The sequence below is a fragment of the Stegostoma tigrinum genome, chromosome 24 (genome assembly GCF_030684315.1).
Source record: "Stegostoma tigrinum isolate sSteTig4 chromosome 24, sSteTig4.hap1, whole genome shotgun sequence".
Taxonomy (NCBI): Eukaryota; Metazoa; Chordata; class Chondrichthyes; order Orectolobiformes; family Stegostomatidae; genus Stegostoma; species Stegostoma tigrinum.
In genome coordinates this window covers 23,022,946-23,039,945 of record NC_081377.1, presented here as the reverse complement: position 1 = coordinate 23,039,945, position 17,000 = coordinate 23,022,946, and the positions used below count along the sequence as shown (strand labels likewise).

General features: G+C 39.1%; 1 protein-coding gene across 4 annotated transcripts in view; it reads right to left on the bottom strand.

Annotated features, from left to right (window-relative positions):
• Positions 1–4,883: 4,883 nt before the first annotated feature.
• Positions 4,884–17,000, bottom strand: part of adprs (ADP-ribosylserine hydrolase) — a 112,113-nt gene continuing 99,996 nt past the window's right edge. For all 4 annotated transcript variants that reach the window (XM_048557855.2, XM_048557856.2, XM_048557854.1 and 1 more), the window contains 3 exons: positions 14,602–14,786; positions 9,774–9,868; positions 4,884–8,050 (listed from right to left, as the gene is read on the bottom strand). In XM_048557855.2, the coding sequence (XP_048413812.1) occupies positions 7,737–8,050; positions 9,774–9,868; positions 14,602–14,786 (594 nt within the window). In that variant the 3' untranslated portion in view covers positions 4,884–7,736. The remainder of the gene's footprint in view (positions 8,051–9,773; positions 9,869–14,601; positions 14,787–17,000) is intronic.

Genomic DNA, 17,000 nt, shown 5'->3' with positions numbered 1-17,000 from the left:
CACAAAACTATTTTGCAGCAACTTTAAACTGAAACAGAAATGCTAATTTAGTACTTTAATAACTGACAATTGATAGATAATAACTCATTACTGGTTTCAAATGGCATTTTATTATTGATGCCATAATTCTAGTTACTGTCGTAATGCCACAGAATTTCTCACAGCACAAACCCCTTTAGTTAGTTTACATTTTCAGTTCACTATCAATCAAGAAAACAGAATCCTAATCTCACCAATATCAAATGAAGGTCAGATAGTCTGGAGCTGGAGAAACACAGCAAGCCAGGCAGTATCAGAGGAGCAGGAGAGTTGGTAAATTTCTGAAGAAGGGTGTCGACCCAAAACATCAACTTTCCTTCTCCTCTGATACTGCCTAGCCTGCTGTGTTCCTCCAGCTCCACACTTATCTCTGACTCCAGCATCTGCAGTTCTCACTATCTCTAAGCTTAGATAGTCTGTAGGATTTGAAAAAAAATTCCAAGCCATACATGCTAAATATTTTTGTAGATCTCTGCAATGTAACATGGTTAATTTATCACAACTGAAAAGTGGGTATGAGATAAGGCGTTAACAAGGTGTGGAGCTGGATGAATACAGCAGGCCAAGCAGCATCTTAGGAGCAGGAAAGCGGAAGTTTAGGGCCTAGGCCCTTCATAAGAAATGGAGGAGGGGAAGAGGGTTCTGAAATAAATAAGGAGAGACGGGGAGGCAGACCAAAGATGGGTAGAGGAGAAGATAGGTGGAGAGGAGACAGACAAGTTAAAGGGGCGGGGATGGAGCCAGTAAAGGTGAGTGTAGGTGGGGAGGTAGGGAGGAGATTGACCTGTCCATCCTCCCTGGACTGACCAAAGGACAGGATGAGGTTAGGAGGCAGGAAATGGGGGTGTGGCTTGAGGTAGGAGGAGGGGATAGGTGAGAGGAAGAACAGTTTAGGGAGGTGGGGACGAGCTGGGCTGGTTTAGGGATGCGGCGTGGGGAGGAAAGATTTTGAAGCTTGTGAAATCCACATTGATACCATTGGGCTGCAGGGTTCCCAAGCGGAATATGAGTTGTTGTTCCCGCAACCTTCAGGTGGCATCGTTGTGGCACTGCAGGAGGCGCAGGATGGACATGTCATCTGAGGAATGGGAGGGGGAGTTGAAATGGTTCGCGACTGGGAGGTGCAGCTGTTTATTGTGAACCGAGCATAGGTATTCTGCAAAGCGGTCCCCAAGCCTCCATTTGGTTTCCCCGATGTAGAGGAGACCACAATGGGTATAGCAGATGCAATATACCACATTAGCAAATGTACAGGTGAACCTCTGCTTGATGTGGAAAGTCTTTGTGGGGCCTGGGATGGGGGTGAGAGGGGGAGGTGCGAGGGCAGGTATAGCATTCCCTACAGTTGCAGGGGAAAGTGCCTGGTGTGGTGGGGCTGGAGGGGAATGTGGAGCAGACAAGGGAGTCATGGAGAGAATGGTCCATCCAGAAAGCAGACAAGGGTAAGGAGGGAAAAATGTCTTTGGTAGTGGGTCAGATTGCAGATGGCAGAAGTGTCGGAGGTTGATGCATTGGATCCTGCAGTTGGTGGGGTGGTATGTGACGAGGGGAATTCTCTTTTGGTTGTTATTGTGGGTGCAGGGTGTGAGGGATGAGTTGCGGGAAATGCAGGAGACATAGTCACGGGCATTCTCGAGCACTGTGTGGGGGGGGGGGATCGGTGATGGCATTTTTGCAGGAAGGTGGGTGAGAGGTGGTGTATTCTAGGTAGCTGTGGGAGTCAGTGGGCTTGAAGTGGATATCGGTTTCTAGGTGGTTGCCCGAGATGGAGACAGAGAGGTCCAGGAAGGTGAGGGAGGTGTTAGAGACAGTCCAGGTGAACTTAAGGTTGGGGTGGAAGGTGTTGGTGAAGTGGATGAATTGTTTGAGCACCTCATGGGAGCACAGAGGCGGCGCCAATACACCTCCTCCCACATCTGCTTGTGTAGCATATTGCATCCGCTATGGCCTCCTCTACATCAGGGAAACCAAGCAGAGGCTTGGGGGCCGCTTTGCAGAACACCTATGCTTGATTTGCAATAAACAACTGCACCTCCGAGTCGTGAACCATTGCAACTCCCCCTCCCATTCCTCAGAACTAGACTGACCTATCTCCTCCCTACCTAAACTCACCTTTACTGGCTCCATCCCCACCCCTTTAGCTTGTTTGTCTCCTCTCCATCTATCTTCTCCTCTATCCATCTTAGATCCACCTCCCCCTCTCTCCCTATTTATTTCAGGAACCCCTTCCCCTCCCCTATTTCTGATGAAGGGTCTCGGCCCGAAACGAGCTTTCCTGCTCCTAAGATGCAGCTTGGCCTACTGTGTTCATCCAGCTCCACACCTTGTTATCTCGGATTCTCCAGCATCTGCAGTTCCTATTATGAGATAAGGAGTCATGGGCCTCTGTACACAGATGCAATTAATTCAGTCAGGACTATCAACAGCACTATTGGGCATTGTACAAATGACTAGACCAATATCTAATGGGTTGTGTTTGCAATCACGCTTCCCTCTTCCAGCAGTAAAGTACTCCTCCAGACAATTATCTTAATCTCCGGGCAGAGCCTGAGGATTGGACAATTGCAAACACTATGTCCTTCCTAGAAAAAGGTTGGAAAGATCAACACAACAATTACAGATTAATCAGTTTAACTTCAGAGGTGGCAAAATTCTCAAAACAAATATTTGGGATTGAATTAATAGTCACACGGAACAATGTGCATTCATTCAGAAAAGCCAGTATGGATTTGTTAAGGAAAAATTATGTTTTAATCTAACTTGCTGGAGTTTGTGAAGTACTGGGAGGTTTGATGAAAAAAAAGGCTGTCTATATGGTATACATGGATTTCCAAAGATGTTTGGTACAGTGCCATACAAAAGACATGTGAGGAAATTTATAGGTCATGGAATAAAAGTGACATTAGCAGAGTCAACAAAATTAGATGAGGTATAGGAGACAGAGAAAAATGGATACTGCGTACTTCATGCTGGAAGGTTTGTAGCAGGCCGCCAAGGGGTCAGTCTTGGGACCCTCACTTTTCTTGATACAGGTTAGTGATCTCGAACTTGGTGTGCCAGCATCAATTTTACTTTGTCACAAAACTTAGAAGAATTGTAAACTGAGGAGAACAGTATAGAACGTCAAAGACATTGACAAGTTGGTGGAGCAGGTGAATACGCATCAGATGAAGTTCAATATGGGCACGGCTGGGGAAGCATTGCGTTATTGAAGAAGGAAACCATTTCTGTAGTAATGAGGAAGGCGGTCTTAGAAAGCTCTTTAAATGAGGTCATGTGGGCATAGCTCAGAATTGAAGTGGGGCAATCATTTGCTCCAATTATACCACAGTTTTCCCAATAGTCAGAGGGAGATAGAGGAGCAGATATGAGGACAAAAATCACAGAAAAGCAAGACAAATACAGTATTAGTTGTCAGGATTTTAACTTTGTTGATATTAACTGGGATCACCCTAGTGCGAAACAATTAGATGGTGTGGAATTTTTAAAGTCCACCCAGGAGGGCTTTTTTGGGGCAGAATGTGCAGTCCTACTAGAGATGGGGCAGTGCTAGACCTAAACGTAGGGAATGAAGCCATGGTTGAGATGTCAGTGAGCGTTCATTTTGAGGACAGTGACCATAACTCCAAGTTTCAAAGTCATTTTGGAAAGCAGTAAAGATAGCGCGGAAGTCAAGTATCCATATTGGTCTAAGGCCAATTACAATATCATTAGACAGGATCTAGTAAATTGACGACTGACTGCATTTATTTGCGGTAAGTCTACATTTGGAAAATGAGACTCTCTTAAAAGTAGTAGAAATTCAGGGCCAAAGTATTCCTGTAAGAATGAAGAACAAGGGTAGCAAGTCCAGAAAACCCTGGATGTCAAGGGATATCAACAGTTCAGTAAAGAAAAAAAAAGGAAGCTGGAGTTAGAACGAGGGCATTAAAAACAAGGAGGCCCTTGAGGAGTAGTGAATGTGTAGGTGGTACTTAAAAAAAAATAAAAATTAGGAGGTCAAAGAGGCGCCACAAAACATCTCTGGCAGATAGGACCAACAAAATACCCCAGGCATTTTATAAGTATATTAAGAGGACTACCAAAGAAAGTATGGGGCCGATCAGAGACCAAAGGGACAACCTGTGTTGCAGCCAGAGGATATGGGGGAGGTGTTAAATGAATATTTCTCATCTAGATCCACAAAAGGAGAAAGACATTGTAGCCAGAGATTTCAGTTGGGATGGTAACATTCTAGCACACATTAAGATTAATAAGGAGGCAGTATTAGATGTTTTAGTGGAACAAAGCCTCATAAATCTCTCGGGCCTGATGAGATGTATCCCAGGTTGTTATGGGAGGAGATTGCTGGAGCCCTGGTGGAGATTTTCGAATACCTCACTGGTCATAGGTAAAGTGCTAGACGACTGGAGAATAGCGAATATGGCTCCTTTAATTCAAAAAAATGGCGCCAGAGATAGGCCAGGTAATTACAGACTGGTTAGTCTGACCTCAGTGATCAGGAAATTATTGGAAAAAAATTCTGAGGAACAGGATTAATCAACACTTGGAAAGGCAGGAATTGATTGGGTTAGTCGGCACAGATTTGTCAGAGGGAGATCCAGTCTAATTGAGGAGGGTAGTGCAGTTGATGTGGTTTACATGGGGTTAAGTAAGGCACCAAGCTGGACAGACATCTATTCTCATCACCCCAATGTAGATGCTGCCAGACCTGCTGACCTTAGCCAGTGGTTTTTTTTTTCCTCCGTTTTACCATAAACAGCTACGAGTGTTGTTGGACGTAGTGAAAGAAGTCTGATGAGCAGTAAACTTTAGTTTAAACTGCAACTCAAACGCAGAGGAAAAACATGAAAAAAACCAAATTTTATTACTCTGAAACACTTCCAGGTGAAACCAATAACATTTCCTTAGCATGGGACTACGTTATGTAAAGTTAGCATGAAGAACGTCTTCTAGAGACTCAGTATCACAAATGATCAAATACATTAGAAATGCATTTTATTATTAAAAATCCAGTTTTGAGTTGCTGTTCATTGGAGATGCACTCTCCTACATTTTAAGAACTTAAACACAAAGTAGACAATGTCACTAAGCTAGACAGACATCTATTCTCATCACCCTACTAGTCTCAACTTTATACAGAAATAATTTCAGACCATCAAGCCTTTTTAGGCAAACAAATTGCCTTAAGTATTTACAATCAAGAAAAATCTTTATATACCTCTGTACATGACCCTGGGACATCTCAAAGTACTTTACAGCCAGTGGAGTACTTTTGAAATGCAGCTACTGTTGTAATGTATGAAACACAGCAGCCATTTTGTATATGGCAAGATCACACAGAAAAATAAGGTAATCACCAGATAATCTGTTTTATAGTTGCCAGATGGGAGAATAAATAATTGTCCAAGACACTGGGGAGAATGTGCTGTTCTTGTTTAATTAGTGCCTTGGGATCTTTATTGCTCAACTGAGAAGGCAGATGAAGCCTCAGTCTAATGTCTCATTCTGAAAGGCACCATCTACAACAGTTGGCGTAGTCTCGTAACAAAGGAGTATTAGCCCAGATGTTGTCCTTAAGTCTCTGAAGCAGGAAACAAAGCAAAAAAATAATACTTACAATTATAAGATCATTTGTCTGAAGTATATCTAAGAGATATTGAATGCTAGCAAACCACAATACTTCTTTCCCCAAATTACTTTGTTCTAGTACTTCTTCCTTCAATAAACTCATGTTCTGTTCTGGTACTGCAACTAACATCGATACTCATTTTAAGAACTGAGAAAAATATTAGATGCTGTAAATCATATGTATACTCACCTGCATGACAGAATTAACCTGAAATTTTAAGCCCACAACAAAGCCAGTGATTTCTTGACTTTTAAAGTGCAAACTGTGGAAGGTATTAAAAATCATGCATGTTTTATAAGGTTTATAAAAAGAGGCTCACTATACAAGAAGGATTACTAAATCTATAATAATCTAGGTTAGGCAGTATAAGTCATGTTCTTGTTTGAACATGCAAATTCTGGATATGGTGTAAGCACCATTTATTAAAATGATGCCAGGGATGAATGGTTTAAATACAGAGCCGATCTAAGGAACCCAGGGCCATTTTCAACAGAACAGAGAAAGCAGCGAAAAAGTAACTTGCCAATTCAGATAATGAACAGCTTTGATAAATTAAAATCAGAAAAAACATGTTGGTCAGCAAGCAACAAAATCATAAAAACCTGAAGGGAGCAGTTAGCAGATTTTGTTTCAAAATGCAAAATGTTTAAAACAAGGATCACCAACTCCAAATCTCAACCCTATGCCCACACTAGAAGCAGTGAATATACGTACTAGAAATAGCATTGGAAGAATGTTTTGATGAGAAATCTGAACTCTACCCACAGTTGTTGCCTAGCCTGCTGAACACTTGTACCACTCTGTTTCCTTTCAGATTTCCAGCAAATACAGTAGTTTGCTTTGTGTGTTGTTGTATTGAAGCTGAATTTATAACAGTATTGATACATTTGAGAAAAACAGAAATCTTGAAGGTATTGTAAAATGCACAGCTCTGGAGAAAACAAAGGCTCCCAGCACTGCAAAATGGGTTGTGGGACACAGTGGTTCACAGCACCAGAGACCCAGGTTCGATTCCACTCTCGGGCATACGTATGTGTGGAGTTTGTACGTTCTCCCAGTATCTGTGTGGGTTTCCTCCCACAGTCCAAAGATGTGTAGGTTAGGGTGAATTGGCCATGGGAATGTAGGGTCAGATGCTGTGTTGGAGAGTCGATGGGCCAAATGGTCTGCTCCCACACTTCAGGGATTCTATGATCCACTAACAACCTACATGGAAATATCAGAATGATAAAATAAAATCTCCGTTGATTTTAAACAGAAATTGAATTGTGGGCTATTTGCTCAGTTTGAGCGTGTTAGCAGCTATGCTAAAGGTTGCCCTGCACTCCCAGACAGTCCACTGGAACTTTAGTTACATTTTAGCATCCAAGGTGTCCTATATCCAGCTGCCACGTGACACAGCATGGATGATACAAAGCAATGCTACATAATGTTAATTTTATGTCTAACTTCATATCAGCAAAGAGATCTGGAAGAAAATGCATTTCCTCAGCTAGGAGTGTTCAGGTCACACCTAACTCCAGAATAGCTACATGAAACCAGCAAGCAGCTAGCAACATTTTGGAAAGATAATCAGATTCAGCTACGGAGTCATCATATTCTCTGTTACGCAACAAACCCGAAATACAGACTATACAGATTTTAAATAAAGATAGTACATTTGTGAATTTATCCTTGAAAATGTTGAACAGTTGCATGACTGAAGGCATAAGTAGAGGAAAGCTACCAATATTCATCACATCCTTAATTTGATAAGACGGAGGCATGCTGTTTAAATAACAAAAAAGACGGTACTATTAAATTTACTCTTCACTCTAGGTGCTTGTGGTTGAATCAGGTGAGACATTAAACAATTACGACTGAAGCTTCTTTACAGTTCAGCATTAAAACGATTTAAAAGTTTAAAAACAGCGACAATGTGAAACAGCCAAACAATTCTGATAACTCAAAAACAGAGAAGGTTTCAAGAATTAACTGAATTCAAGTGACCTGTTTTGTCATGACTATATTTTCAATTTTGTTATTCACGTTTTCTGCAATGAAACATGTTTCCAGTCAATTTACTTTATCCTGTTTTTAGAGAGGACATGAGGTGACTGCTGTAGAAGTCACGCAGTTTCTCCCCAAAATAATCTGTATCTTTATAGGCTTCACAGCTCTTCCACCAAGAGTGTGGGATACGCTCTTTTCCATAATAAGCCCCAGCAATTGCTCCAGCCATAGTAGCAATCGTATCAGTGTCTCCACCCAGTGAAATGCTGTAGATTATTGTCCTTTCAAGTCCATTGTACTTTTCTGGAATTTCAGGATCAGGGTCCATGCATCGCAAAAAGGAATATATAGCAGTTGGCACAGATTCAAAAGCAGCTATTCCGTTCCCTAAAAATAAGCAAACAAAAAGATTTAGATTTTATTTTTATTTAGACTTTATTGTACATGCCCTCAAGTACATAAGTTCAGGAGTACAGTGAATAGTGTCTAATATAGGCAGCCATAGCACCATCTTAGGTGCAAAGGTACCTAGGTAGAAAAAAACACTCAGGAACAAAGGAAAAAAAAACTAAAAAATGTCAAGCATTACAGACATTCAAATTATATAAACCACATAAGCTCCACAGATAGTTATGGAATCCATAGATAGATATTGAATCCATAGATAGATATTAATAGGAAGCATTGGAAAGGGTGCAGATGAGATTTACCAGGATGTTGCCTATTATGGAGGGAAGGTCTTAGGAGGAAAGGCTGAGGGACTGGAGGCTGTTTTCGTTAGAGAGAAGGTTAAGAGGTGACTTAATAGAGACAGGCAAGATGATCAGAGGATTAGATAGGGTGGACAGTGAGAGCCTTTTTCCTCAGATGGTGATGGCTAGCACAAGGGGGCATAGCTTTAAATAGAGGGATGATAGATATAGGACAGATGTCAGAGGTAGGTTCTTTACTCAGAGAGTAGTAAGGGAATGGAATGCCCTGCCTGCAACAGTAGTAGACTCGCCAATTTTATGGCCATTTAAATGATTATTGGACAAACATATGGATGATAATGGAATAGTGTAGGTTCGATGGGCTTCAGGTTGGCTTCACAGATTGGCGCAACATCGAGGGCCAAAGGGCCTGTACTGCGCTGTAATGTTCTATAAAAAAAACTTATACCACCACACACAGTATACCCACGTGGAAAATTTCTGTTTTTTTATTAAAGTTCATTTGAAAATTCCATGAGAACTACAAAAGATTTTATGCCACAGCTTAAAGATGAAGTGATTTTCTCATGTCAAACTATTATTCTTATTACAGCATGACTCTTTAGAAGAAAATTAATGCCCCAGCATTTATTTTTTAAAAAGTGAAAAATGAAGTGAATGAGTACAAAAGTTTAACATCAAAGACATTATAAATAACAGTCCAAAAAGAGGGATGAGATATTTACTGAATGATTTCTACATGAATGAATATTGGAGATTGGCACAATATTTGGATATTCAGGTATTTTTCATCTTCTTAATATATATACACAATGGAATTAATAGCAACAGTTGCTCTAGTATAAGAATTTTGTGGCCGGTCCAATAAAATTTCACTTCAACAGTAGCCCCCTGAATGTTGAAGGTGATATTTCAGCAAAGGAAATGTTACTGAATATCAAATGAAGGTAGATAAACTCTTTGCAAGAATGATCGTTGCCTGGCAATGTGGCAAAATTGTTACTTGCTACTGCCCAAATCATGAAACCCTAAAGTCAAAGCTGTTACTTTCAAGTCACCTCTGCAATTCAACTCTTTTATCCATGACTGGATCAAGGCTGTAATGAGAACTGGAGCCAAGAGAAAACAATCAAGTTATAAAATCAGACAACAATAAATAGGTGCAAGTCAAATAATTCATTTAAATGCATTTTTCAAATGCTTAGGACAGGCAGACAGACATCAGCAGGAAACAGCTTCTGTCCTGAATTCCTGTAACAAATTATTTGTCTTCCAGCTGACAATTCTCTTTCCTCTCATTTAATACTGTTAAACGTTAAAGAGACTGTCCAAAAAAATAAAAACAATTAAGGTTCAATACAGAACAATGCCTAGGAAATAGAAAAAACAATTCTTACCCAATTCATTAACTACCTCTTCCTTTGAAACATCTCTTCGGGATAAAAATGCTTTCATTTTCTTTAGTCTACTGCAGTAAGGGAACTCTTGAAAGCTGAAAAAGGAAGTTTTTTTTAAAATTAAAAAATAAAGGAATCTAGTCGGGCAAATTCAATTACTCAGACAGGAATTCAGTCAAGTCCAGCTCAGCTATTTTGTGCAAGGGCTACACTATACTTAAAATGTCAGCTTTGGGCCCATAGTATTTAGACTCAGCACTGAACACAAGAACATAAAAAAGTGTGCGAACTAGGAAGAACAGCCCCTGGCGTGTGCTCCACCATTCAATACCATCATAGCTGATTTAATCTGGGCCTCAACTCCACTTTATCAAAAGATACCTTTATCAAAAGCAACAAGCACTTAAATGCAGCACAGCTATAGTAACATTTTTTTTTAAATTATAGAACTAAAACCATCACTTTCCTATATTTAAATCAAACCTCTCAGCTGTCACTTCATTGTTACAGCTTCACGTTTAAAATGCCTGCAGAATGCAGTCAATAATCACTTGTGAAACTCCTTAGATGTTGTTAATTTCATGAAAAGGTGACATTACACTTGTGACTAACATTCAAGTTAATACTTTACTGGAACACATCATTAATGTCAATGACAAAGAAAGATGTACTGCAAATGACAAAGGAATTTAACACATCTACTTGCACAGGGTTAAGGCAGGCCCCGACAGCCTTACAGCGATCTCTCTTTCTAACACTTCAGACTAAACAGTAATTCAGTTGTACAGTGCTGCTTTAAGCACAATAATGTTTTAAAAACTTATCCAAAAGATGATTATTCCAGCTTTGAAAGACTGCCACTTTTATAAGCCAAACTTTCGACTCTGGAATGATCTTTCATATAAATATAATTTTATACATCCTGTTCCATCAAGACAAAAGGTACCAAAGCTGAGATTCGTAGTGCTTCTGAATCTGGTACCAAACTTACCCACATCTATTCCCAAATCCAATATATCATGTACCCAATACAGCATGAATCCACGGTACAAATGTAACATCGCATTAGCCCACTGTTTAAAGAGTACTTTTCATTAGCATGATAATGCTACATCTTGTATTAGCCATGTGAAATTGCCACTAAGCTAATCACTTGATGCAATGTACAAGTAGAAATAGACCCTCACACCTGCTCCACCATTTGATAAAATCATGGGTTTAAAAAAATACTCAAATGGCCCTGCTTCCTCAATTCAAAGAGTTCCACTGACTCAGGACCCTCAAATATTTTCTCTACGTTTCAGTCATAATTGGAAGAAATTTTAAGCTGTGTCCCAAAGTCCTAACCAAGTTTACCATCTACGTCAAGTCCCTTCAGTATTTTTCTATACACTATTTAGTGAATAGCATTTGTTTAGCAGTGTATGGGTTTTTAAGGAAAATATTTTGCTGAAAGGAGGAATAATTTAAAATGCAAAACAAATTTGTCATGCCATAATCATTTTCTTGGATCTTGGTCTGTAAACTGTTCATGCCTCTATTCCCACTCTATCCCCAAATACAATTTATTGTCATTGTCGAACATTTGGTAAATTTGAAGAGAGGTTAGTTGCTCATTTAAAAACATTTTGAAGAAGGACATCACAAAATGTTAAACAAACACACATTTAGCAAACTATTTCTTCAAGGTTCTTTCAGAATTTCAACCACGGAATTTTTTTGGAAAACAGTACATTTTCTTCTAAACATTGCTATTTCCCCTCTCAAGGCTGACCCCTCAAAAGAAAAACAAACAAATAAATTATGGTTTCTTTCCTTAAAAAAAAGTCTTATCTTCAGAAATTCTGATCACATTTAACAGTTCAAAATAATTCAACAGGTCAAGATTCAAAATGAGCCTGAACTCAGCAGAGACGAATGTGTTTCCCTACTTCCGTGTCACATAACCAACGCTGCCTCTTAGGAAAGTTGGAGACTATTACTAATATCATTCTCTCTTCTACCAGTGATCATGCTCTCTTCTGCAGATAAAACAAGCAGGAATTCAAGTTTGCAGCCATCAAAACATGTTTATCAGAAATAAGAGATGCAGACCCCAATGCATACAATCCTATCTTGTTTATCTTTCAACAATTATGCACAGCAATCACTAGGACGCATTGCAATTTTGATTTGAGGTGATAGTTTGGACTGGCTAGAGTAATGAGTAAAATTAGAAATGTTACACGCATTGCTCAAGGACATATTTAAATATACCAGAACTGGGAAATCTTACACATGCTATTTTGGACACAGTTCATGCAGCTAAAGCCAAGTACAGCAATGCTTAGGGAAGAAGATAAATGAGTTTACTGGCAAACCATTTTCTAGAGTCAGACTAGGCTTTTAGTTTTTAAAAAAAAAATCAAGAATGTCTCTTCTTTTAAATATATATTTGATCATAGGATGTGGACATTACTGGCTGGGCTTCCATTTATTGACTATTATCTCCCTTGAATTGACCAGCTGGCTAGGCCATTTCAGAAATCAAGAGGTCAATTAAGAATCACATTGCTGTAGGATTGGAGTCACACGTAAAATTTATTTCCCTTCAGGACAATACTCAACCAGATGGGTATTTATCACGAACAACTAAACAAGATAGGGTTAGCACCAATAGACTAGTTTTTAATTCCAGATTTTTATCATATACAAATTTTGCCACCTATCATGCTAGGATTCAGAAGATTGTCCCCAGAATGTGTGTCCAACCTCTGGTTTACCAGTCCAGTGACAGTACCAGAACACCACTACATTGTCAGGAAGAAAGTAAAACAAGCTCGTTACCAGCTTGTTACAAGCTGTAGACAAACAGGAGGCTGGAAGAACACATCAGGCCAGGCAGCATCTGGGAAAAAAGGGGCAGCCAACGTTTCGAGCACTACCCTTCTTCAGGGCAAGAAGGGCACTGCCTGAAACATTGACTGTTCCTTCTGGCCTGGCCTGCTGTGTTCTTTCAGCCTGTTTGTCTACCTTGGATTCCAGCATCTACAGTTTTTTTTTGTCTCATTACAAATTATGAAGTTTTTGAAAATTATTTTCACGCAATATACATATTTTGAACTTGGAGACAATCCAGAAGAATAGAAAATTAATTATAGAATATATTTTTGGATTTGACAATAAAGGCAATTTAGAGTTACATATACAATAACATTTTTTAAAACTGCATATTTTTGAAAGATTTGATAAGTTCACAAGCTTGTTTGGGCGGCATGGTGGCTCAGTGGTTAGTACTGCTGCCTCTCAGTGACAGGGACCCTGGTTCAATTCCACCCTTGGGTGACTGTCTGTGTGGAGTTTGCACATTCTCCCCATGTCTGCATGCGTTTCCTCCAGGTGCTCCGGTTTCTTCCCACAGTCCAAAAACGTGTAGGTTAGGTGGATTGGACATGCTAAATTGCCCAGTGTCAGATGTGCAGACTAGGTGGATTAGCCATGGGAAATGTAGGCTAATGGGATTGGTCTGGTTGCTCTTCAGAGGGTTAGTGCAGAAGGGCCTTCAATGATTCACTTAATACTTTATTACCAGCCCCACCAACCGATCAACAGCAAGTCGTACATATCAGAAAAGATTACGCCAATCTGTGGACCAGAACAACCTCCCAAAGGAAGGGTTTTTAAAAATAAAAATCATTCCCATTTCATTCCTGGCATATATCTTCGCCCAAACTGTCACATGGTTGTAAAATCATCAGATGCCCTGCAAAATTCACAATCCTACAGAAAGATAACAATAATTCCTTCGTTACACGTTTTATGCTAAACTGACAAAATTAATAGTGGCCAAGTCTGTTGAGAGCTCAGAAAAGTTGAGCAGTCGAAAGGCACTGCAGACAAATGTTAATCCAGCAGATGCAGCAAAAACAAAGCATTCCATTCTATATCACAGAGGAACTTAAAATTTATTTTAGTGAAAGTTACTTTCTTTTTCAACACACCTCCAGTACATGACATCTTTTGCATTAGCTGAGCAAATGTAGACTCAAAAAAAAATTCAACAAACTTTTCCAAACTTCCAGCACTCAAAATTGAAAAAAAATAGGGATTTTAAAGTGACTTTGAAAAGTCCTTAACCAAACTCAACTCAATAAATGCATTAGCATTTCCAAGTCTGATTTCCAGTGTGTGCAAAATTAAGTGAATTCAGGTTCCATAGAATAATACAGCACAGCAAGGAAGCCATTGAACCAAGAGTCTGCGCTGATTGAATTGTAAGATAGGTTGCTACCATTGACTTTAAGATCTTTTGGGCAAGAGGGCAAAGGAGTGAGGTGTCCAGGATACAATATTATAAATTACATGTTATATTAAATTCCAATAACTTGTCAATATTTGTTGCCTAAAATTATATATGAAAGGCTTCACCGCTAGAATGAAGCGCAGAAAGGTTGAGAGATATTAGAGGAGAGAAGCAAAGAGGGGGAAAAAAAATCATTGCTAGAAAGTAAACATCAGATATCATATTATTTATGCTTCTCTCTCAATATGGAATGTATGAATTGACAGAAAGCTTTCAGTTAACTACAGGTAACAGTATTATGGTAATAAATTTCTGCTACTTTACCCGGCTGTAGTGGCAGAAAACAACAGAACTGTATTTCATCTTTGAGCCTTAATATTAAATGTAACATAACTAGGATCTAATTACAAGGTCAATCCTTGTAATATATTGATAAATATATTACACAAAAATAAACACATTAATAAATCCATAAGAACGTCATAGTGAATTATCAAGAGAGATGAAGCCATTAGCCACAAGAGGCCACCCTAGGCCTGTACTCACTCTCTTGCATCAGATAGAGATTTTTCTTCATTCTCAAGCAACTGCATTTCTTCAATGAGGTAATCCAAATACTTGTCCTTCTGTAACTCCCCCTCTAGAGCATGGCGAACAGCAAGGGCTTGCAAGATAGCACCATTGTAACCCAGTGAGGAAGCATGCGTCACTTCAGCATTTTTCTTCGCAAACTATCATTAAAAAAATTCAAACACAGACAGATTATAATAACCATCTTACTTATCTGATGAAGTTCATACATATGGATTGTATTTTGAATGAAAATACTGAGCTGATATTGTGCTAATTTGTCTCTGGCCAAAATAATTGTATACTTGCATAGGTATCTAAATGTTGAACATTCATTCCCTGCTCTTTATTCTTCAAATCTTCAACACTAAATCCCCTTGAAAATAAGTTTCCAAGTGCAATCTCTCTGCTTGGGGAAGCTTTAAAACAAAAAGACATTTTACAGGGCTCAAGTTTGGAACTTAACCTTTGACATGTTTTCAACTTAACTGAGTTTACAACATAAGTCAATCTTTCACTAGTATTTAGACGCAATTTTAAGGTGTATTATTTAAATGTAAACCTCAAATCATTAACTGAATGACAATGAGCTGGCTGTGGAAAAAAAAGCAAACAGTAATTAGTATGTTTTATTTGTAATAAAATGTGTTCATTTTAATAGCATAGGAATTTTTGTTTACTAAAACTTGTCCCAATCTGAACAATGTGTTATTACTCATGAACAGCCAAAGAAATAAACTGTCAATTACCTGGAACTTAAAAATCACTGTCACGATGATTTGAGCTTGCAAACATAGTTTGCAAGGAAAGAACTGGCGTCTTTAACGTATCAGTAGTATTCACTACAGTAAACACCCAAAAATAGATGAACTAATGTTGTTTACTGCCCCAAGTGTAATATTTCTACGTCATCTCAATAGCGTAATGTCACGAGCTTCATACCAGTTTTTAAATCTTTTAGAGTTATTTTAACAAACAAAGTCAAAGATCTAAAATGGGGGAAAGCTGATTTTAATAAAATCAAATCTAGTTTGGCCAGAATAGACTGGGAGTATATACTTTCAGGTAAATCTGTCTCAGAAAGGTGGGATGCATTCAAGAAGGAAATAAGAGTATAGGGCCAACATGCTACATAAAAAGGGTGGGACCATCAAATCCGGTGAACCCTGGATAACGGAATATACAGAATTGGAGAGAAAAGGGACACTTATGGTAAATACCGAGGGCTCAAAACAGCAGAGGTCCTCGAAGAGGGTAGAATGTGCAAGAAGTAACTTAAAAAGGAGATTAGGAGAGCTATAACAGGGAAGGATGGCAGCAGGCAAAATAAAGGAAAATCCGAGTGGTTTTAGAGGAGCACTAAAGGCAAGGAATAATAAGGGAGAGCATATGGCCCGTTAAAAGATCACAGTAGATAGCTGTGCATGGAGCTAAACGTAGGTGAGTTCTAAATGAATACTGTGTGTAAATATTTGTTTGTGAGAAGAACAATATGGGTATAGAAATCAAGGGGAAGGACAGAGAAAATAAATTTTAAAATATACATAGACAGAAGAGGTTCTAAGTAGTCTGGCAGGCTTGAAAGTAGATATGTCCCCAGGACAGGAGGAAACATAACCCAAGTTGTTGAGTGAGGCAAGGAAGGAAACAGCAGAGGTACATGAAATAGTTTTTAATTCCTCGCAGGCCACAGAAGTAGTGTTGGAGTACTGAAGGACAGCCAATGGTTGTACCATTGCCCAAGAAGGGAACAAGGGATAAACCAGGAAACTGTAAGCCATTCAGTCTAACTTCAGTAGTGGGAAACAACTGGAAGCAATTCTGAGGGACAGAATTAATCTGTATATGGAGAAGGATAGATTAATCAAGAACAGTCAGCATGGTTTTGTTAAGGGGAGGTCATGTCTGACTATGTTGACTGAATTTTTCAAAGAAGTGACTAGATGTGCAGATGAAGGCAATGCTTTTGATATTACCTACTTGGATTTTAGCGAGTCTTTCAAAAGAAGTGCCACATGGGAGACTGAAGCAAAGATAAAAGTTCATGAGATTCAAGGAAATTTGGCAAATTGATCGATAATTGGTTGAGCAGCAGGAAGCAGGTGGTGTGTTCAGGGTATTTTTCCAAATGGAAGTCTGTGTCCAGTAGGGTTCCTCGGACTCTTCTTGTTTGTGGTTTATATAAAAATGATTTACGCTCAAATGTAAGACAGTTGATCAAAAAATTCACAAATGATACAAAAATTGGAGGGGTACATAGTGAAGAGAACAGCCTTAGATTGCAGGAGGACATAAATGGACAGATCATTAGTAAACGGAATTCAATCTAAGGTTTTGGAGTAGATTTGTGCTCAAATTGTGGATGTTGTGGTTGG